At 33.6% G+C, this 23,430-nt stretch overlaps 1 protein-coding gene across 1 annotated transcript; it reads right to left on the bottom strand.

Annotated features, from left to right (window-relative positions):
• Positions 1-450: 450 nt before the first annotated feature.
• On the bottom strand, positions 451-23,320 carry LOC144962983 (uncharacterized). The gene is made up of 18 exons (XM_078896488.1): positions 23,232-23,320; positions 21,164-21,215; positions 20,891-20,983; positions 19,959-20,068; positions 19,466-19,572; positions 19,092-19,154; positions 18,198-18,445; positions 17,024-17,107; positions 16,082-16,168; positions 15,085-15,232; positions 14,308-14,417; positions 13,395-13,470; positions 11,197-12,898; positions 10,262-10,496; positions 8,605-8,659; positions 8,119-8,184; positions 7,529-7,626; positions 451-5,833 (listed from the first exon to the last, which is right to left on the bottom strand). The coding sequence occupies exons 2-18, from the start codon at positions 21,199-21,201 to the stop codon at positions 5,068-5,070; spliced, it is 4,086 nt and encodes a 1,361-aa protein (XP_078752614.1). The 5' UTR covers positions 21,202-21,215; positions 23,232-23,320; the 3' UTR covers positions 451-5,067.
• Between the last annotated feature and the right edge of the window lie 110 nt (positions 23,321-23,430).

Raw genomic sequence — 23,430 nt, 5'->3', positions numbered from 1 at the left:
ACTGATTTGTGTGCGTGTGTGTGTGTGTATCATTGTTAAGTACATGAAGATGAAAAGTGAAAACTTATTGAGGCTAAAGAACTGGGTGCACTTTACTGATTTGTGTGTGTGTGTGTGTGTGTGTGTGTGTGTGTATCATTGTTAAGTACATGAAGATGAAAAGTGAAAACTTATCGAGGGTTAAGAACTGGGTGCACTTTACTGATTTGTGTGTATGAGAGAGAAAGAGACAGAGAGAGAGAGAGAAAGAGACAGAGAGAGAGAAAGAGACAGAGAGAGCTGTGTGTCATTGTTAAGTACATAAAGATGAAAAGTGAAAACTTATCGAGGCTAAAGAACTGGGTGCACTTTACTGATTTGTGTGCGTGTGTGTGTGTGTATCATTGTTAAGTACATGAAGATGAAAAGTGAAAACTTATTGAGGCTAAAGAACTGGGTGCACTTTACTGATTTGTGTGTGTGTGTGTGTGTGTGTGTGTGTGTGTGTGTGTGTGTGTATCATTGTTAAGTACATGAAGATGAAAAGTGAAAACTTATCGAGGGTTAAGAACTGGGTGCACTTTACTGATTTGTGTATGAGAGAGAGAGAGAAAGAGACAGAGAGAGAGAGAGAAAGAGACAGAGAGAGAGAAAGAGACAGAGAGAGCTCAAAGTGAATGTAGTGATGAATACAGAAAGATGAAAGTGAAAAATTAACGAGACTTAAGAACTGAGTGAACTTTATTGATTTGTGTGTGCACTTGTATATGTTTGTAGGTCATTCAGCGGCACTTAAAATATATATGGCGCTGTAAAAAAAAATAAAGATTTAAGCAAGATCAAAAGCACCGGAGAAAAAGTGACTGGTTCAAATAGGGCTCACAAACGGACTCCAAGATCAAACTATCAATGTAGATAGTTTGAGGTCACCTAAAAGTCTCACCAAAACACAAGCACAGAATCCTTGTGAGAGAAATACAAAATTTAGAACAACAAATCTAACGTCACACAAAAGAGAGATGACATACGAGGACAAACATATCATCTCCCAAAAACGACTATACATTTAATTGTTTCCCTCCCTGCCAATGAATCCGGCCAGGAAAAGGATCAAGCCAAGACAAAGGCAGAAAGCAACTCTGATCCATGTAAATGTAAGTCAAAAGATCCCACCAGGAAGATGATGTGATAGTGGTGCTTGCACTTGAGGTGGTACTGATTACAATGAAGGCAGTGATGATGTGTTTGTGGAGATGGTGTTACTGATGATGATGTGATAGTTGCTGTCGTAGTGGTGGTAGTTGTGATAGAGATGGTGATGATGTCATGATGGTTCAGGGATGAGAATGATTGGTCACAAAAATGGAGTTCAAGACCTATCTATGCGACGATAACGTATAAATTTGAATTTCATTAAAAATTGACTGAGATTCAATCAAAAATGTGTCCCGCAATAATATCTGACACCACTTGGAGGAATTTCAAAAGTTGAAAGTGTAATTACAACGTATTGTAGTAGTAATAGTAAGAAAAGATGGCGGTAGGGAGGATGATGTGATGGTGGTTGTAGTAGGGTCGTGATAGGGATGATGATATGGTGGTTGGAGCTGTAGAGGTGTTGGTAGAGGTGTAGAATGATGGTGGGGTGGTGGTTGTAATAGTTGTGGTAGTGATGATGTGGGGTGGTTGTAGTAGTGATAGTTGGGATGATGTGGTGGTGGAGGATGTAGTTGTATTGGTAGTAGGAATTATGATGTGGTGGTGGTGGTTGTTGTAGTAGTGGTGGTAGGGATGATGATGTGATGGTAGTTGTAGTAGTAGTGGTTGTAGTTGTAGTAGTAGTGGTTGTAGATGTAGTGGTGGTGGTGGTAGGGATGATGATGTGGTGGTGGTTGTAGGTAGTAGTGGTGGTGGTGGGGATGATGATGTGGTGGTGGTGGTGGTAGGGATGATGATGTGGTGGTGGTTGTAGCAGTAATGGTGATAGGAATGATGATGTGATGGTTGTTGTTGTTGTCAGGTGGTGGTTGTAAAAAAAGTGGTGATAGGGATGTTGATGTAGTGGTTGTGGTGAGTCTTTTTAAAAGGCGGAATAGTGATGGTGATGGGCGGAGATATACCACCATTTAGGCGGAAATCCGTCTTTAGGCGGAAGATTCTCAGCCCTGGAAAATGAGAGCAAATTCATTGTTCGAGAACTGAATTTTTTTGCTTGCCAATTCATGTATGGTAAGAAAATGTTCCAACTTTGACGTCATGTAACTAAACACCAAAAAGATTTATCATACTCGTAAAACTTATTTTTAAAGCACAGTGACTAGATAAATAAAAGTTAACGATTTGAACCAGACGCAATTTTTTTTCCTAAATCTACAATCTGTTGAAATTCCCCCAAAACACTAGTGAAAGTAAATGTTTTGTCCTCCAGCATGACGAAACGGCATATTCCATATACTAAATGAGCATAATGATCATACAAAATGACATGTAATAATACATGGCAATGGATAGAGAGTACTCAAGGGAAGAGGTCCAATTTTTTCAGATGTTTTCTTCAAATGGTCTTTGCAAAATAAAGAAGTGAACATCAGGAAACACGCAATTTCGCACATTGGCAGAAAAAATAGCTATGATTATGAGCAAAATGCATAACAGATTAAGTATCTCAAGAAATAATGCAGGAAGAAAAACAGTATCACACGTAATAGGAAGCTAGATCTGCTGAATTTAAAAAATACATAACTTTTTGGTAAAGTCAATATTTCCTTCTCAAAAATCAACACTTCGTTTAGTAAAAAAGAAAATTACAGGTTAATGAAAACTGATAAAATTAAGAGTTTATTTAGGCTGTTCCATCATTATAACATACCCACATACTGGCCTGACATCAATTCAAATAACAATAGATATTGTGTTTATTCTTGTTTTAAACTATCTACAACATAACTTATGATGATACCTTAATTAAATATTCATGTGGTTTTCGTGAACTTTATTCTTTTTGTCAATAATTTGAGATCTCATTCTCATGGCAATTTGTGTGCTGTTACAAACTACAGTGAGGTGTAAAAAATCTGAACACACTCAAATCTGAAAAGCATTTGGTAGACTTTTTAAAAATGCGATACCTCAGCCATCAAACAACCCTCATTAAACCAAATTGGTACAAATAGAGATAAGATTGTCAATAATATGTCGGATTTTTTCATGGCTGTAAAGTTTTGAAACGATATTTTTCTACCTTTAATGCCCATTTTTAAATTTTTGATGTGGTATAGGAATAAAGCTGATACATTCCTCTGTAAGTTCTGTAAATTTTTTTTATGGCCGAGGTATTAATGGTTGAATGAACCGGTTTAAAAATAGTCAACACACACACATATTTTTGCCTACAATGATTTAATTAACTATAATGTAAAGAACTCAACAAGTGTGTATGAAAGGTACCAGACAAAGCAAGAAAAGAAAAAAACCATCCCAAAAAATCAGTCGACCTCGACTGGGGATCGAACCTCAGACCTTCTGATTACCGGTAAGACATGCTACCATTACACCACAGAGGCTCCTGATAGTTGGGACAATTATAATACCTAGATTCTTCACAAGGGTGAATAATGCCAATGTAATATAACATATTTCCTTTTCTTGTTTACCTGAAGAAGGCCAAAGGCCGAAACGTCATTTACTTTGTTTCCTATTTTTTATAAAAGTCATTTTTACTCCCTTTATTTTACTATACATGTTATTGACTCAATTAGGCACCTCTAGATTTTGGTAATATAATCAAAGGCTGCCTAAATTTGGAATAAATAACGAAATAAAACAATGAAACGACAAAGAATTCATTACATGGCTTTCATTCTCTCGAAACAACATCTTATAACAAATCACATGTTCTCATTTTATAACTTGGACAAATAAATATAAATAATGGCACTAAGCTAATGATAGAAAATATATGATAATAAGAGTTAAAGTACAATAAAATTACAGAACTATTATCACAGCCTGACTGCCATACAACAAGTTCTCACATTGAGAGGATTTTTATGTACTTTTAATAAATTAATTTATCAATGCATCTATAACAAACTGCTAAATTAATTATTATTATTTTCGATTTGATCATTTGTTTGTTTTGACTTTTTTTTTTACAAAGCTTGAGACAATATAAGGTCATTTCAGTGCAGTAAAAAGGAAGATGATGAGGGAGAGGTTCTAGATCTGAAGTGATGAGCACTAAAGAAAAAGTAAGAGAATAGGTTCAAGTATGGAGCAGAAGATTCCATGAGCAATATAATACCAATGTGCCTACTTTGACATCACCTAAAAGTCCTATCCAGGCAAAGCAAAGGATCTGCTATGACACTCAAATGTTTACAAAGTGTATATTCAAAGCTAAAAACGAAAATAGTACATTACCAAGAGATTATTTACAAGGAATAAAATATTTCTCAAAAAAGGATCTATACTTATTCCTTCTCAGCTAAGGATCCAGGTGAAAGATGAGAACAATGTGGTAAGGAAAAGCAATGAAGGGGGATAGAAGACACAGCGATATACTTAATCCAACCAAATAGTGAGTTACTATTGTCATATAAAAAAAGGTTCTACCCGTATAATGGAAAACTGTAAAATGGGATCATAAGAAAAATAAAAACATAAAACCCTGTCAACTGGGGTTCTTGAGGCACTTCAGTTGTAAATAACAGTTTTAAAAAAGAGCAAAAAATTAATTTTATATGAGCTGGAAATATTCTTATTAAAAAAAAAAAAGAAAACTATTATCTATCGCTATAATTTTTGAGACTGTAAGAGGATACATCTAGCAACCCCTTTTAAAAAATGAAGACAATAAAGGAAATGAAAAAAATATTCAATGCTGGACTTCTGCATAAATGGGGTCAAAATTTTCAATCAAATAAAGGTTTAAAATAAGGACAGTAATGAACTTACTTATATGATGATAATATTGACGGTCCACCAGTTATCCAAATAATGAGGATAAAACTATTTCAAGGTTAGATGAATTTGAAAGAAAAAAAAAAGAAAATATATGACACTAAGCAAATAAGGAATCGCTAATCACTATAACAACTTTGGTAATTGTTTCAATTTAGCAATATCCAAAATGTTTTCATTGTCTTCTTCATCAAATGAATCCCCTCCACCTCTTGATGGATTTCTATCTAATGCCCTTTGAGTTGGAGAATCAGTCATATTATAATGCTTTGGTGGCAACAAAACAGGAGATGCACCCAAATCTTTAGGATAATTGTTTCGCTTATAGTTAAAGTCCTGTCTTTTCCTATCTGTTGCATCTAATTTTGGTTCTGATACCAATGGGGATATAGCTTGCATTCTTCCATAATTTTTTATGGGAGATGAATTCTGGGACCTTATGTTTCCCAAGCTCTTATCATCTTCTCTTTCAGTCATGGCTACGCTAAAATCAGTTTTCAATTTAAATGTATGGTCCAGAACAGAATAATCATTGAAGCATTGACTCTCATTGCCAAGAAGACCATGCTTTTCTAAATAATTGCGCGTTCCCATAGTCAAATTATTTGGTGATATGCCAAAGTGGGAAGCATCAAATGAGGACTTTTTATTAGTACTATTACCACCATGGCCAGAGCCAATCATTCTCTGAAGAAGTTTGTTTGTGCTCTGCTCTTCGGAGCCTCCTCCTTGTTTCAGCATCATGGCCATCTGTGTAAGCTGGTCGTCTTTGAGATATTTCATGGCCATGGCATTTATTTCCATTGATTGCCCAGTATCAGAGCTGCCACCCAGCATCATTGACATGTAGTTAATGTGAGGAAACAAAGTGGAGTTGGCGCTTTCAGGAAATCTGGTTTTAAGACAAATGGAAAGTAAATGAAGAATTATGAAATCATTTTTCTAAAAACCATAAAGGCATGTGGACAATCTAAACATGGTAATTAAGGCTGTTTGATACAATATAGTTTGTTCTGTTTTTTTATTAATCATTTTTTTTTTTTCAAAATCAATATAGTTATTTAATAATGGATCATATGAAAGTCTATTGTTTGATATATCTAAGATGGTATATTATTATAATTTTCTTGAACTTTATATGCTACAATTTCATTGAATACAGTTTTTCCTTTCATCTTTATGTCTAATCTCAAAATATAAATTTCGATACATATTTCATTTCTTAAACAAAGTGGCTATTCGTCAGTACTGACCCACAAGTGCTGGCACCCATTGGACAATACTGACCAATAGCCCGCCATTTTTGCAGAGTGGCTATTGGTCAGTACTGAGTGCTGGTTCCATTTTTATTTTGGGTACATTTTTTTACTTCAACTATCCTTTTTTCAAGTAGCGCTGAATCACCTGTAAGATTTTCATAATGATTTCTGCAGAATTATTAGTTGTTTTTTAATATTCTTAATTTAAGTACATTTGCTCTTGTTTAATTAGAATCTAGCGGTGCTGAAATGTGCCAAATACCATAGAAGTGACAAAATTTGGTGACATTTCCAACTCAACTCTGTTTTGGTTTTAGTTTGTTTAAAAATAAAATAAATTTTTTTTTTGCTCTTTTTTCATCTTATTTATATCTTCTTTTCAGTGATGTTACGTGGGTAAAGATTTAGGATTATCTAGATAACAGAAATACAGTGAATGGGAATAATTTAGCCAACTCGCATAAGAGCACTGTAAGTGAATATAGTACATAAAATTTACGTTCAATTGGACTTAAAGTAGGTACCACAATAGGCATCATTTTTGTGGAAGAAAAAAACCCTATATATTTTTAGTCACGCGTCGAGAACCATTCAACCATTAATATCTCGGCCATCAAAAAACATACAGAGCTAAATTTGGTATCGTCTTAAAGAGGAAAGTTCCAGCTTTATTCCAATAGTGGACAGGAAACTCAACTTTGGTTAATTGCAACTTCAGTTAATCGCAACATTTTCACTGATCCCAGGGTGCAACTTGTAGCAATATTTCCTGGCCAAAATGACAGTGTGTTTAGTTAAGCCATGATGTTAAGTCTGCTACTGTTAGTCCTATCTGAACTTGTCTTTTTCATAAAGATTTCGCATCCAAGTCTTATTTGTTTGTTTTGTCTTTTTAATCAGCAACGGTGATAGGTAGTGAGTGTTTATTTGATTTTCGGATTTTATTTTTTTTTGCCGCTTGCTATTATTAAATCAGTAAAAAAAAAAAAAATTAAAAGATTTAGATGAAGTATTCACCAGTCCACCGCTCAGTACTGACCAATAGCTACTCCGTAGGGGCAGGGCTATTTTCAATTGGTGGCTTACCATAAAGTTAACAGTAATATCCCTATCAAAGAATGTTAGAGTATTAAACTGAATAATCAAACACTGACAAATGGGCATTAGAAAGATAGTTGTCAGCAATGAGGAACAAGCGATAAGGTACATCGTCAGTACTGACCAATATGCGCTAGCACCCACTAGTCAGTACTGACCTATAGCCCTAACTTTTTGAAAAAATGTATATCCTTAAAACTAAAACCAAAAAAATCTTTAAATTCCCTTACTTTGTAGTACTGTCGAGAGTTGAAGAGAGTTGCTCCTCTCTCTCAGTCTGTTCACTGCTGTTATCCTCTCCATTCGTCAAAAACATATTTATGTTATTCTGAAAAGTGGAGTATGAAACAGTTTCAATAAAATAATATATCTAAAAAATATTAAAATAATAAAAATCGGTTTGCCACACATGCCACAAATGACGAATACATGGTGTGTTTTAACGCTCTCTAGGAAAAAGGGATCCTTTTGGATTCAACTCGACATTCACAAACTCATTTTTTATTTATATTTTGGTTGAAATTCATCTCTCTTAAAAGTCAAATAGTGGAAATCAACCATCGTAATACTGCTTTTCAGATACCTTGACCAAAGCCATACAATGATCAGTGTTATTTTAATCTAGCTTGTTTCTGAAACAATTTATCAAAGATGCACTGTTTAAACTGACAGACTAAGCTGCTTGGAACATCTCAAACACTCTTAGAAGCAGAGTACTTTTGGCCAAAGGGTAGGTAAAATTACATGACTACCGTGGAACTTGATTAGCAATATATCATCCGATAGAATAGTTATAAAAATGAGTTGGGAATAGACTTACCATGATTTGGTCATAGAACTGCCTTGGATCTGTTGCCTCTTCTGCCACAGTGGAATAAGATTCATCCTATATTTTTTTAAAATAAATTTTGAAAGAAAATAAAAATAAAATGATAATAATAATATTTAAAATAAACGAGCTTTTATATAGCGTAATATCCACTAAACATGCTCACAGCGCTTTACAAGGGATCCCTGGCCAAAAGCAACACATAACATGGACGAGACATGACGCCTGTTAGGCGATATTACGATTTTTTCAGACAGAGACAGCGCTGTTAACAGCCAAGTACTCATTTTACACCTCTATACGGTGAGAGAATGTGAGTAAACAACCTTCTCCAAGGACTCAAACAAAAATGGTAAAAAGAAGAAAAAAATATTGGAAAGAGATGACAATTAATTAACTGTTAAGGCAGTAGTCATCCAGCAGAAAACCATATCTCTTCACTAGAGAGGCATAGAGAATAATTGAAAGAGTACGTACCTGACAGTTATTGTAGAAATCGCTCTCATTCGGGTAGCTTGTTTCAATTTGAGACCTGAGGAGGGGGAAATAGATTTTTGTAAACTATGAAATAGATTTGTCACTACACCCCTTTAAATGAAAATCTAATGTATTCCACCATAGTATTTTATCCATAAAGAAATTCTCAACGTTAATGAAATATAAATCAATCCAACAAAACAGTAGTATTATAAATTTTTCATTAAATCCATTAATAAATTATTGAACATTACCAATTATCATTGATTAATCAGTACTTTTTTTCATAATTACAATTGCAGCTTTATCTGTGGATTCTATTTCTATCGACAAAAGTCCAATGCAAGCAACACATGAAAATATGACAAGCATTACAGACAACAAAACATAAAATACAATCCAATTCTAAAATTCTTCTATCTCAACTTGAACTCAAGTAGAGATTGAAATTTCAGGAATAGCGGCATAAAAAACCAAGAGAGCAATGAAGCCAATCAAAATATCAGTGATGGCCATTTCATACTTGTTTCTGTAGTAGTGTTAAAGAGGACAAGGATATCATTGAAAGAAAAAAAAAATTAAAATCCACTGGTCCTGCCTTTAAGACTAAGACAAGTCTAATGCTCTTCCACCACCATTTAACATAACTGTGTATGAATTATAATGTAAGCATTATAATAATATTGTAAGCATCAAATTGGGCTCATTGATACATCAATCATAACTTTTGTTTTGTTTTTTGACTTTTGCTCTTTAAAAATATTTAGCGCAAGTTTTTATTTTATTTTTCATACAGTTCATTTGTTTTGACATTACTTTGTACTTCTGAAATTACTATCCCTTTCCCTGATTTCTGTAGCTTGAAACAAAGAATAAAAATCGCTTGAATAGGTTGCTGATCAATTGCCAAATAATTTCCATCAGATCTACATTATTAGAATCAATTAAGCCTTAAAAGACTAGCCCTACTTAACATTTCCGACCATGGATAGATATAACTCTAATCCAGTATTGAGTTGTTTTACAAAATGAAATGCATCTTTTGAAACTAACAATGTACATGACATAATATAATTGAAATATTTTAATTCCAAAAGTAAACATACTTGAATGTGATCTACAGGTTTTGAGAGGAAACACGAACAAACATTGCTTCAATATATAAATGGTAGGCTACAATGAAAGCATAATTCTAGTTACAGAAAAAATAATGTCTCAATGATTGACAATGGCATAAATGACCTGAATCAGTATTTAAAATGAGTGTACAATATATACAAATCTCATCAGGAGACAACCAGAGTTCCTACACTATGATAAATGGTGATGGTGGGCAATAACTGTTTAAGGAAGAGTTAAAACCACTCATTTTTGGATTTCGAAGGGCCCACAAAAGAAAAATAATGGTTAATAATTCTAATCAAACATAAATCATCTTCTTTTCGTTTGCATTTGATGTTGCTGAAAGTTAATACCTTTATGAGAATCATTTCCCAGTAAGTACTCACTCCATCCAGCCTAAAACAGTGCATTTTCGGAATGTGAATCAAAACTAGGTGTGTTTCCCTGAGTTTCAATTGCCCTACCAATCTATCAATTCCGTTGCAGACCCAAAATCTCATTGAGAAATTAATAAATAAAGAAATAAATAATTTACTTGTTGAAATCCAATCCCGACACCTCTGCAGGATTTAATGAAGTTCTTGAGTCTCTAGAATGTTCAGAAGAGAGTGACGAATTTCCTTCAACAGCATCTCTGCCAAAATCATTTTGAACCCTAGGACTCAGAGATTTACTGGATGAAGAAATTTGGTTTGACGCAGATGAGGCATTCATTTCATTGACACTACAATCACCTTGGACTGGAATTGAATTATTATGGCTGATTTGATCTGGAAATGAATGAAAACCAAAGAGCACATGAATACAGAGAGATAATAGCCATATAGGTGTTGCTATACAGGATTTTTACTAAGATGTATATCATAATGGTGACTTTTTATTACTAATGATATATAGTTATATAGTTAGGGGGATAGAATGTTGCTATAGAAAGAATGTCACTGTATACATATCTTTACAGACCTGCCAACTTTTCCAAATGCCAAATAGGGATTTTAGATTAGTCAAGCTTGAGCCTGCCACACTGACAACTAATAACAAATTCACTATTTTGTAGAGTATGTTTTGGGTTGTTTTTTTTTTTATTTGGGGGGGGGGGGGGGGGGGGGGTTGTTCAGGTTGGTTCTTTTCACTTAAGAATTATATTCTTATAAGATGATGTCATCCCGTTGCTATTACCAGATCCAAATCAAGTAAATATTTGAAAATGAGGCATCATATCCCATATTATAAAATCAAACATAACAATGGTGATTAAAATATATCATATATACATGCTCAATTGTTGTAATTTATCATGTTTATTGACATTCCCATTTAAAAATAATTTAAAATGTAAAGCTCTTATCAGGAAAATATCTGAAATTGGGAGTTAGGGCACAGGGCAACAGATCAGGAATTCCCCGATCAAATCATGGAGGGTTGGCAGATCTGCTTTGTCTTTGAAAATAAAATCAAAACAGGAATTACCTTCAGCTTTTTCTTGATCTTGCAAACAGTCAGGTGGTAAAGAACCTTGACGGACACAATTATCTGCTGGATCACATCCAACAGGATGCAATCTAAAAGTATTCTGATGGGGATGGTGATCTGCAGTAAAGCTGGTGTTGACAGCAACAGAGCATAGCTCTTTTGAATTGGAGGAGGAAGATGATGAATTAGGAGGAAATGGTGAATTTGAAGTGGCTCCCAATTCATTAGCAGATGCCGAGAGAGACTTCTGAGACTGAGATGACTGATTTAACATGAGCATTTGAATTTGCTGCTGAAGTAATTTAAGCTGCTCATTTTGTTGGATAAGAAGGCATCTGATTTCTGGGGGAACCTGGTTCCAGTTAACATTATCTATTGCCTCCCCAAAGGCACTAGCACAATTCTCTTGAAGTGTAGAAGCATTGCCGGTAATGCTTGGCTCCATAGCACATGGTTGAGGAGGAGGTGGTGGAGGCGATGAGCTTGGCCTCTCAGGAGTCACACTCAGTCCACTGTCATCATCACTCGATTTTGTAGTATTGCCAGTAACACTATTATTGGTTCCTGTACTACTGGCATCTGCTCCAAATTGTCTGGGAATGTTACTTGAATTAAATCCAAAGAAATTCTTCTCAGATTGACACTGGCATCCACCACAGGTTGTTGTAGAAGAGGATGATGAATTAGATGATGCTTCTTCTATAACAGTCTTTAGTGTGTTTATGGATGCAAAATGATTCCTCGAGAGTGGTGTATGAAGTGGATTATTATCGTTCTTTTGTTGTATTGATTTGTCAAGTGGTTCAGAAGTTTGAACCCTTTGAGATATTTCATCACCAGCTGATCTTGTACAGTTTCTTACTAATGTATTTTTGTTTTGCTGAAGAGCTAAACTATCTAAATTACTATTATCAGAGGCAACAGGCCCTTCGGACAATACTGGGATTGATTGATTCCGGCTTGATCTTTGAACAGGAACTACATACTGCTGACTTTGAGTTGCAAGACGTGTATTTTGTCCTTGAGGTGAAATCACAGTGTGATTGTGAGGATGGGTGACATTGAAGGCTGCATGTGATGTGCATAATGTATCTGGTGCAGAATGAATACCTTGATGAGGACTTTGATTATTATAGCAATTATGAGGATAACCACCAGAAATGGAGGAAAGAGATTGATTTTGCGTAAAGTAATGTGGTGAGGTATTTCTAACATCACCACCTAATGCATTTCTACTGGCATTGTAAGGCTTGGGGGAGATATTTTTGTTATTCATATTTGATATAGAATTATTAGATACATTAGATGATGAGGATGAAGAGTTTTGAATCAAAGGTAGAAACTGTTGGTAAATTGGAGAGGCATGAGGCTGAGGAGCTGGTACACGATGCCTTGACGCTGATGCTAAATGATATTGAGAATTGTCATGAGGTCCAACAGATGGAACATAAGGTTGTGGCTGGACCTGGGTCATAACATTAGATGAGAGTTGATGTGCATTATGAGGCATTTGATACAACACATGCAATGGTGGTTTGTTCATCATGGCAGAGCTGAAAGATGTTGGAGTTTCCACTTGAACGGAGGACAAAGGAGTTGTAGGAATGAGTGAAGATGATGGAGGAGGTAAAGCAGAATTATTTGGAGAGTCTGTCCACAAGATGGACACATCAGGCACCATTGGTTTTATCACAGGAAGCTGTGGAAATAAATAAACATAAAAGACATCATGGCACATAGAAACACATATTCAAAAATCAAATTACTCAAAAAAATAATTTAAAAAAACAAAAAACAAAAAAGAAAACAAGTAAAATATGAAGCAAACAGGTGCACTTTGATCCTTAATTTGAACCCATTATAATCTCTTATAATCTATATATCTGATCGACATTCAAATTAAATCATTCATATTTTGTAAAATTCCATTTAATACAAGAATGGTAAAAAAGAAAAACAAAAAAAAAAACAAAAAAATACTATGAAAAGCTGAAAAACACAACCTATGTGAAATTAAAAGAAATTCACATCTTCAGTGTACTATCCTTGTGAAAGAAATTGTCAGAAACATTAAAAAAATTTAAAAAAACGAAATATGGGCCACTTAGCAGATGCATATTTAGTTTATCTCCTAGCTTTCAAAACTGAACCGATGTAGAGTTTGTACCCTGGTAAACATTTCTATAAACAGTTACCATTTCAGTATGAGGAGTGGGTATTGATCTGGGATTTATGTCATCAGTCCACCTTCTCTCTGAATGACCATCATATCTGAGGAAAAGGGTAAAGGCAGCAATATAATTCAGCTTCAGGAGAAAAATGATTAATTAACAGTTATGTATGCATTCCACTTGCCATAACGAAAATGACACATTCCCTATTGAATTAAATCAAAAAGTCTGGAGATTTTTGGCAGCAGCAGCACCCCCCCCCCCCCCCAAAAAAAATAAAAAACACTTCACCCAAAGGTAAGTTACGACTTTATGTTATCAAATAAATTTTTAAAATAAAGAAAGGGCCATCAAAATTATTTTGTTTTTTAATCCGTTGTCCACATCTTCCATACTAAGTGCCTCTGATTTCTTAATTTTCTACATCATGCAATAGTAAAAATAATAGAGAGTATCGACGTCCATCCCATTCATAAAATACACACAAAAAATTCTGAAACTCTTCTGGCACCAAAAAAAAATATTTAAAAAAAAAAGATTTTTCCGACGCAAACATCAGACAGATGAACAGAAAACAATGTTGGAAAAGAAGGAGTTCCACCAAAAGACAGAAAATTATGAGCACTGAACAACCCTTCAAAAGATGACAGTCACCTAATTCTACCCTAACCCGACTAACCCCACCCCTCAAATGATCCTAAAATCATAACAATTTTGGAAATTTTTAGCCTTAATCATGAAATGTGCGAAGAGGAGCTACACATTTATTGTGAAAATGGCACGTAAGAATGCTAATCTCTCTTGTTCACTATTTTTTTCTTTCGCATTAATAAATTGATGTTAAAAATATTTTTAAAGTACCAAAAACAATCAAACCAAAACCAAACATGCAATCAAGAACAAAATAAAATCAAATTTGAGAAATAGCACTACTTACATGCAAGTACTATGTTTGGTGAGGGCTGCATCAAATAAAGACCTCTCTTCTCCATTTTCTTCGGAACTCAATTCTATTTCAGTAAAATCATCACTTTGACTAGAAAGACTCTGCATGGAGATAAAAGTAAAGAAAAATATCAAAACGATGATCAAAATCACTGCATGCAAGATAAAATGGCGTTCCAAATTAAAAGAATATTGTATTAAAAGCTGTATGTTATTCAACATGTTGGTAAGTTGTCAATTTCAAAAATTAAGTAACACCCTAAAATATGTAAATGACAACATCAAAAAGGCGACAATTCAAGCCTCTGAATGTCAATGGATTTTTTTTTACTTTAGAAATAAAAAGTCTGGATTGAAAATCATATTCATTTAGCAAAGAAAAGTATAAAAAACCACATCAAGAACCCAGTATAGAAGGAAAATGCAAAGTAATATTCTATGTGAAATAATCATGAGAATTACTATCATACAACTAATCATCTGATCTAAATATCAATATAAATTGTTAAAGTTTCTGAATTCTCTTTAAGCAGTAAACCTCTAAAGGAGGAAACTTCTCCCCATGAGATATTACAACCAAAAAAAATTAAGAAAAATGGCTCCTGACAGAAAGTGTGCCATGAATCATTAGGACAAATTTAGTCTTTAAATGAAATCTATGATCACGATATGCTTAGAAAGCCTTCATGTCCAGAGAAAAAAATGGTAAGATATCATGATAAAATCACTGATACCAGGAATTGTTGATGGAGGAGAAAGTGAAGCTTACTTTTGTATGATTACAAACTTCATGACCACAGTAAAGCTCATACACCAGCTTGCTTTCACCAGTAGTTGTAGAACACTGATAAAACTCTGGTCTTGAATGGAGAGGCGAATACAGCACAAATAGAAACTCTTCTGGTGGAGCACACACCCTGTGACACAATGCAAAAAAATAATATGGACATATTTTAAGAAAGTAATAACACAAAGCATCAATGAGACGCAAAACCAAAACTGAGATTTGCATATAGTTTACAATATAAATCATGGCATCACTGACATCAAAAAGTTTTTAAAGGGGAATAATAATAACAACAACAACAACAATAATAATAATAATATTAATAATAATAATAATAATAATAATAATAATAATAATAATAATAATAATAATAATAATAATATTACAGTGATCACTGCCAAATAACCCACTTTGTAAAAGCCCACTTCCTAAGTTAATAACCGGCTACTCTCCTGCAACAGATTTTTTTCTATCAAAAACACCCCTCTTAATCATGCTCCTTGGCCAAATAACCTGATTTTAATTGAGTTCGCAGCAAGGAATAGAGGCTATTTGTATCAGATATTTTATTCATTGACATATCATGATGTTTACTGCAGAATTACATATCTTACTAGTGTAATTAATTTATTAATACAGACTGCATTATAACAAACTCTTTCACACTTCTGTCCACCTCGACAGAGTGCCTTACACCTGACAGATTGATTGAGATCCCTCATTTTAATTATCTATTTTGCCATTTATTTGGTCAAAATTGGTCAAACAGAAGTGAAACTGGAATTAAATTAAATAAACTTCAAAGACTCATAAAGGCATAGAGTTATCGTTCATGATCCCTAAAGGGATGCTACTATGAATATTTTTGTGGGTACTACTACACCGGTCGGCAACTTAAATCGATGTTGGTACATTAAGTATTAATTCGGCATGATTTTGTAAATAGGAAATGAATATATCAAAATGAAGAAAAAACAACCTGTCCTGAAGATGGGTGTTGTGGATGTATCTGAGACAAGCAGCCCAAACAAAGCTATGATGTACAAACTCAACACCAGAGACCCAACTGAAAAATAAAAAATGTTCATGAAAATATTGAACCAAATGAAAGCAATAGAGAAGTTATCTCAAAGGTTTGAACAATTTTCAACAATTCTTTTCTTAACTTGACTCAAATGTAAATGATTATCTGGCTACAGGTAGAGACAGATATTGTAAGAGTATTAATTAAAAAAGATGCCGAACACGTGACTTGCACTTCATGAATTGGAAATAGGGTTCCATACAGCTGCTGGGGGAATAAATGAAACATGAAACCCACTGAGCATGATTAATCTGTATAAATATGCTATATAAATGTTCACATATATTATTATTTTGATTGAATACATAAGTTATTATGTTTCTCTCACTATCAGCCTACAAAATAAGGAGCCCAGCCAATAACATAAAGTTAAAATAGTCAGAGATGGTTTCAAAAATCTTCAACACATTCAGAGACTATAACTATAAAATAGTACACTAATAAAAAACAGACAATTGTGGTAGACGCAATCCAATAACATCCTGGAAGAAGCATCTGCAGGTCAGCCAGTGAATTTCTTCAAAGGTTTTATAGGAACACCAACAAAATATATGGAAAGAATGCTGCTATCTAATGTCCCATGATGACGTCTGTCACAGGTGAAATATGTAAGATATATTAATGTGTTTTAAAGCCATAAACCGACACTATTCCTCACCATACAAGTGTTGCACTTCTATGCAATTATGATAATATTGTAATAATATTAGATCAGGTTGTGTCCTTAATTTCATTCAATTCAAATTTTTCAAATTGAAAATACAAAAATTCATGCATATTTAAAGATATTTTCCAATCAGCATAACTATATTTCAACAAAGATGTCCAAAAACTTACATTCCAACAACTGGCAACGTTCCCGCTTTTGGATCTGATTCAAGGACCAACAAAAGTTTTCTGGTGTGATCCATTGTCAAATACCTACAGATTATTTTTTTTTAATATAGAAAATGGATCAATTAAATGTTATTTCTTTATTTTTAAAAAGCAACAATTATTCTTTCAGAAATAAAATAATTATGCAATACGCAATATGGATTCTGAATGACCCATGTCTCATGTCTTATTTAAGATGAGTTTAAAAGACCAACTTCATCTGCCACCTAAAAGGCCTGCTGAAATACGAACTATTTTGCCCAGTCTACAGGACTTGTGAGGCTGTGAATGGTCTGGAATGTAAAACATCTTGTTGATCAAAGGCAGTAGATGGTTGTGGCCTGTATTTATCTATTAATTACATATCATTAAGAAAATCATTTCTCTTCATTTCTTAAGATTATCCAGAGTTGGTGTACAAATTTTATCTAAAAATAAATAAGTTTTATTGTGCGGCTACATGCTTTGGCAAATGTGGAAATAAATCAAAAACTATAATTTTATTGGAAAGCACATAAGGAGTAAATTGGAATAATGCATCTCCTTGTGTTGTGAAAATTTGAAACAAAATATCACATTCTGTCATGCTCTCTTCAAGGATAACTTTTATGATGTACGAGCATCTGATCAATTTCTTAATATAATAAAAGAATGTATTTGAGGAATTCCAACTATTACTGGCCTATACTAAAGTGAGCCCTAGTTCCTTACTCTGATACAGCTATGTGAAACATTGTTGGGTTTTGGGTTTGGTTTTTTTTTTTAGCCTTCTCAAGCTGTTAAAAGAAAATCTGCAAATAACCTACACCTGTAAAATACAGTCAATTATCAAACATGGGGAAAAAAAAAAAAAAGTAAAAACTTCACCCAAGGTCTCCAGCAACAACATGACAAATTAGTAGTGATATAAACTTAAAATACTCCGACTTCCAATTTATTGAACGATAATCTGAATTTGAATTCTTTTTCAATAAAAGTAACAATGATGATAATTATAACAATAATAACAACAACAACAACAACAACAACAACAACAATAATAATAATAATAATAATAATAATAATAATAATAATAATAATAATAACAACATCAATGACTGGCTTATTTCTTGATCATATAATTTTCTCATCTTACCCGGACTTAGGTGTGCCTTGAGTGTGACTTAGACTCATTGGTCCAGCTAAGTTTTTGGACAAGGCAGTAAGGACAATGGGTACATTGGCAATTGGAGTTGCTTTAAACACTGTTCCCATTGTAACCATATCAAAATCCATGTGGGCCACAGAAGAAAGAGCATTGCTATAGAATGACACCCAACCACGAAGTAAAACAAAGTTGCTGAGATCAATACTGGCTTTACTACAGCATCTCTCCTGTAATCTCTGAATGAAATAAAAGTAGCAATAACAATAAAGAAATATAGCCAACATTGTATTCAAATATCTAGGTATTAAATAACAATTCAACAATACATAATTACAATAATTTCTCATAACACACAGTGCCAGTGATAAGTTCATACACTTCCTTTTCCAGACACATGTATCTTGCCACAATCTGAACTTGAGTTTTGCCGCGCTATGCAATTTCAATTAATATGCCAAGCCCAAACTCATAGACAATTAAAGGAATTACCAGTCAACTACAAATGTAACTGATCACCTCAGTCAATGACAATCAAACAATAAGTGATGAAAATGGATAAGCAACAGTGCAAAGAAAATCAAGAATTCATGGTATCTTCACTTTAATAATCAAAATAATTAAAAGGTAGTCATGTTAACCATTTTCCTTAAATAATGATGTTGTGTGCAAATGTATTTTAAAAAGAAGACAACAAATTTTTTTTTTAAGAAAAAAAATATAGCAAATATTTATAATAAAAATCCTTAATAAATTTTTTTTTTAAACAGAAAGATAAATTAGACAAATTATCTTGTGATGAGCCACATGCAACCCGAAGTCTCTAAATAATTTTGTGTTGTCTGAAATAGAAGATAGATTATAACAGGAAGACTGTGGGCCTACCTTTAAAGCAGTAACAAAGTCATCAACAGATCCTCGTCTTTTTCCAGCTGTGTTGTTTGTGACCTGCCAATAAAAGTAAGGCTTGTTATTTTTAATGAAAAAAAATTCAATAGTAATAAGTAGCTTGGGAACATTAGTCAAAACTTAATTAATGCAAACTTGACATGATTTGATTAAGAAACATCATTTAAAATCAAGTTCAAAGGTTAAGGCTTTTTGAGGTTCTTGAATTTACAAATTTTAGTAAACAAGAAATTTGGCATCAAAAATATTTATTTTTAACAACCAAGCCCAAACTGATAGCATAATAATTGCAAGTAAAAAAAGAGATAACAAAATATTCTGTTTATTCAAATTTTGCTCGAAAGCTTTACCTCCAAGGGAATGAGTAAATCTCCAGGAGCCAAATTAGCAGAAATGTCAGGAGATGAAATAGGTCTGGTATCAAGTCGATCAACCTGAAATTGTACCGCTTCTCCATCTGAAAAGAAATGGAAATTATAGTCATAGCACTGTAGGTGACATTTCATAATAGCATTGACAACACATCAAATTCAAATGTAAATCTTCACACCCTACAAGATGGTACACAGACATAACAACATTATTTACAGAGACTAATATGGAATACAAGCTCAAAGGTTCTTCTAACTTGATTTCGGATATCTAAAAACATATTCAGTTTAAAAGCAACAATATCATGGAAATATTGGTTACATTATGCATTGCACTACAGATAAAAGATATCACAAATGAACCCCAAACTCTTAGGTCATTAAAACCTATATGTGTAGAACAAACTGTCGCCAAATGCAGTTACAATATAACGAGAAGAAATAATTTTTTTTACTCTGATATTTTACAAACCATCCTCTATGATGAGTGAGCCGATCAAAGTGTGATTCTTTTGTCCATAATTTTCACACTGATGTTGGACTAACTTCAAAACCTTTTCTGGGATACAAACTCTTGGTTTCCTGGATAATGAAAAACAAACATTTACAAAAACATAATAAATACTTGCTAGGTCAAGCATAAATATCCCGACTTGAATTTACTCAAAAACCTGGTCAAATTCTTATATTTTAACCTAAAAGAAAACCTCATGTCAATATTATTCTAATATTTGGTGACGGGTTGTCTACAAACATGCCACAAGCAACATAAAATCTGTACTATCTTCTTTTAAAAAATAATTTGATTTTCAAGATGACAATCTAATATGCAAAATTTCAAAACGCACAATTTTAAAATCAATTAGAATAGATGCAGTGTATTTCGAAACAGATTCATTAATGAGTGCCTTCTTTTAAATGTATTTACACAAGTTCTCCACTTAACTTCTAATACTAAATCTGATGTGAGAAAAATCTAAATAAACCCCCTTTACTCATCCCTGAGGGGAAGTTTGTCTTTAGAGTCTATTCCAAAGGAAGACTGGAATAACCCAGGCATCAGTATGAAGCAAAGACCGTACGCTGTCCCATTAAGCATGGACACCATTGAATTCATTTCATAAGCTATTGTCTTATTACAACACGTTAGTCACATTAAATGAATTTAAGTTGATAAAACTGCAATATATATACAGACGCCAACTTAAAATTTGGCTCACAGGAATTTCAACACCACTCAGAGGAATTTCAATGCTGAAAGAGGAATTTCCACATACAAAAAAATGGACAGGAATTTTTCCAGTGAAACCGGATTTTTGACTATACACAAATCAATCAACATAAAACAAAACAAAATAATGCCTCACTTCAGCCAAGCTTGTAAACCATGAGGCAGAAACCTACCTAAAGTAACCTAAATGAAGGTATGTCGCCTTGCCAGTGCCAGTCTTATCCCATAAAATTGTCTTAGTTTTAGGAAAACCAATGTCAGGAGGCCTGTAAACACAAAATAAAACACAAATAAATAAGTATAACGTCCAACTTTAATGTCATTATCCAAATGATAAATTCACACCTAAAAATGTGTCAGCAGTATCATTTCAAATTTGAGCAAACAAATATTAGTTATTGTAATTCGAATCAGACGTAATCTAGGACATGAATTCATTTCCTTACCTATCTGTAGGTAATCCTGCTCGGTCAAAATTTGACATTCTGGTCTGTGTATCTGTTGAGTTTAAAGAAAAAACAATGATAAATATTTCTATATATATATAATAAATAGATAAAAAATTGTCCAACTATAATATGTCAACATTTAACTATACTGTCACTGCGAATGGAATTCAAGACTTTCCTTCAATTTCATGATTTCTTGTTTGATAGTATTTATTACAAATTATCTATTTAAATTTGATTTACATTTTTTTTTTTTTGTTTCAAATATCCCAAATAATATTCCAAAATTAAAGCAGTAAAAACGGCAATTTGGACTGAGTCTGAATACATGGGCAGAGGGTGGAACAGATAAAGAAATAGAAAAAAAAGTTTAGAAGAAATTGTTTTGCCCATTCCACATTGACTCAGCTCATATCCCTACTTCGGACTCGAGAAGGATTGTTGCCTGTCTAACCCAATCAGAATATGTAATTTTAAAGTAAATTTTTTTTTTTTTATCCTGATTATGTTTTGGACATCGTGTTATGTTAAAAAAAACTCCTTTAGACCATTGTTACTTTGACTGACTCTTGTTACTTTTGAAGAGTTTTAATTTAGGCAGTGTCTAGACGTATATGGTAACCGGGCACCTAGCCCCGGGATCTACGTACACAGTAACTGCTTTGCCGCTACAATACAAGCAATGGATGGACCTCACTCTACTGTGTGTGTGTGTGTGTGTGTTATTTTTTTTTAATCTAACAATACAATTTAACCCATTTAAGGCAAGATTCAAGGTTACCGTGTATAAATGTTACCGTGTATGTAGATCCTGAGGCTAGGTGCCCGGTTAGTAACGAAAATAATGATACCAAAATATCTGCGATATTCCTCTTGAAAAGGAAGTTATTCATCTTTTAATTGAACCCCCCTAAAACTTTTAGTAAAAGGAATTTCCAGTCATAACTTTCTTATGGGCGAGTTGGGTCACAATTTGACTCCTACTGCTGCTGCTCACTAAACTGCCTAAAGTTACCGTGTACGTAGACACTCCGTTTAATTTGTATCTTTTTCTTTTTAATTTCTAACTGGACTTCCGATTGACAATGATTATGTCTTTACTTTAGACTACCTGTTGATAGTAATAGTACTAAAGTCGTTATTTTGATTTGCATTAATTGTAATTTACAATGTAATCAATAATTTAAATTTAAATATATATTTTCTAAACAAACAAAAATCACTGGACACTATTCAGACTGAGTCCGAATGATTTGTCAATTGCACATGCGCAATAAAATTTAAGTCTGAATAGCCGCAGGAGAGCAGGATGAAAAACTACTATATGACCTGACAAGAGTTTTGTATAGGAGGATTAGTATCCAAAATTAGGGTGGAAAATCTCTCTCATGACTCCTTTGCCTTTCTCTGGTCTGTAACTATGATGCAATTTGAAAAAAATAGATAGATACAACTCCACCACTACTACTATCTATCTACTACTACAAGACGTCTACTATCTACATGTCAATTATGGACATGGTTTTTATGGGTTTCTGATAACGCTCGTTTCACTTGACAATTCTCGTGGACATACATCAATCTTTTTCAAGTCATCATTCCCATAAAAGATACCGGTAATCATCGTGAGATAAAGTGTGGTATCTTTTACGGGTAGGTAATATATTTCTTTTTCCGAACCCGAAGCCGCACCTCAGGCTCATGTTGATTCATGTTCAAAAGATGAATGAAGTGAGTACGGTTCAACTCAGAGTCATCACATGCGTATAGTTGCTCCAGAAAATAACTTAAATTCACAATTTTGAGCATTTAAAAAACATAAAGTATGATTATGCGCGGGTACAAAGCCTTAAAATCGATTTTCCTTTCATTTTCGCTGTAAATAGACGACGAGCAAATCTGGTTGGTAGGGACGCTTTTCGATACTACTCAATGTTCCGACTGGATGTTTTGGTATGTGCAGGCAAACATTATAATGGAAAATATATAACGTTTGAACAAGTATCAAAACTGATAATTTCAAAAGCCATCCAAACGTGAATATCTGTCATTGACTATTTCTTACCTTGAAATGGACAAAAGATAGAGGTTATAATCCTATCGGAAAAGCCACCATTGTCAAAACAAGCGCTCGAATGAAATTTTTCTCTCTTGGTTTGCGCATGAACAAACAAAGGGTATCAAAAGAATTTCCGTTTCCACAACGGGTTACTCGTTCGGCATTCGGTTTCTCTGCTCAAGGCTCAACCCGAAGTATGAATTCA

This window comes from Berghia stephanieae, chromosome 1, assembly GCF_034508935.2.
Source record: "Berghia stephanieae isolate SIO BIC M18660-M18661 chromosome 1, UCSD_Bste_1.3, whole genome shotgun sequence".
In the NCBI taxonomy this organism is placed as follows: Eukaryota; Metazoa; Mollusca; class Gastropoda; order Nudibranchia; family Aeolidiidae; genus Berghia; species Berghia stephanieae.
Note: the sequence above shows the minus strand (reverse complement) of the source record. Positions and strands in the feature narration are given on the sequence as shown.

What these genes read in the sequence shown, in the direction of transcription:
- LOC144962983 (XM_078896488.1), bottom strand. Translation starts at nt 21,201, where the DNA reads ATGTCAAATTTTGACCGAGCAGGATTACCTACAGATAG. An exon ending in ATTTACTCATTCCCTTGGAG is followed by an intron (nt 19,155 to 19,465) that starts GTAAAGCTTTCG and finishes TTTTATTGGCAG; the next exon opens with GTCACAAACAACACAGCTGG. An exon ending in ACGTTGCCAGTTGTTGGAAT is followed by an intron (nt 16,169 to 17,023) that starts GTAAGTTTTTGG and finishes TTTATTTTTCAG; the next exon opens with TTGGGTCTCTGGTGTTGAGT.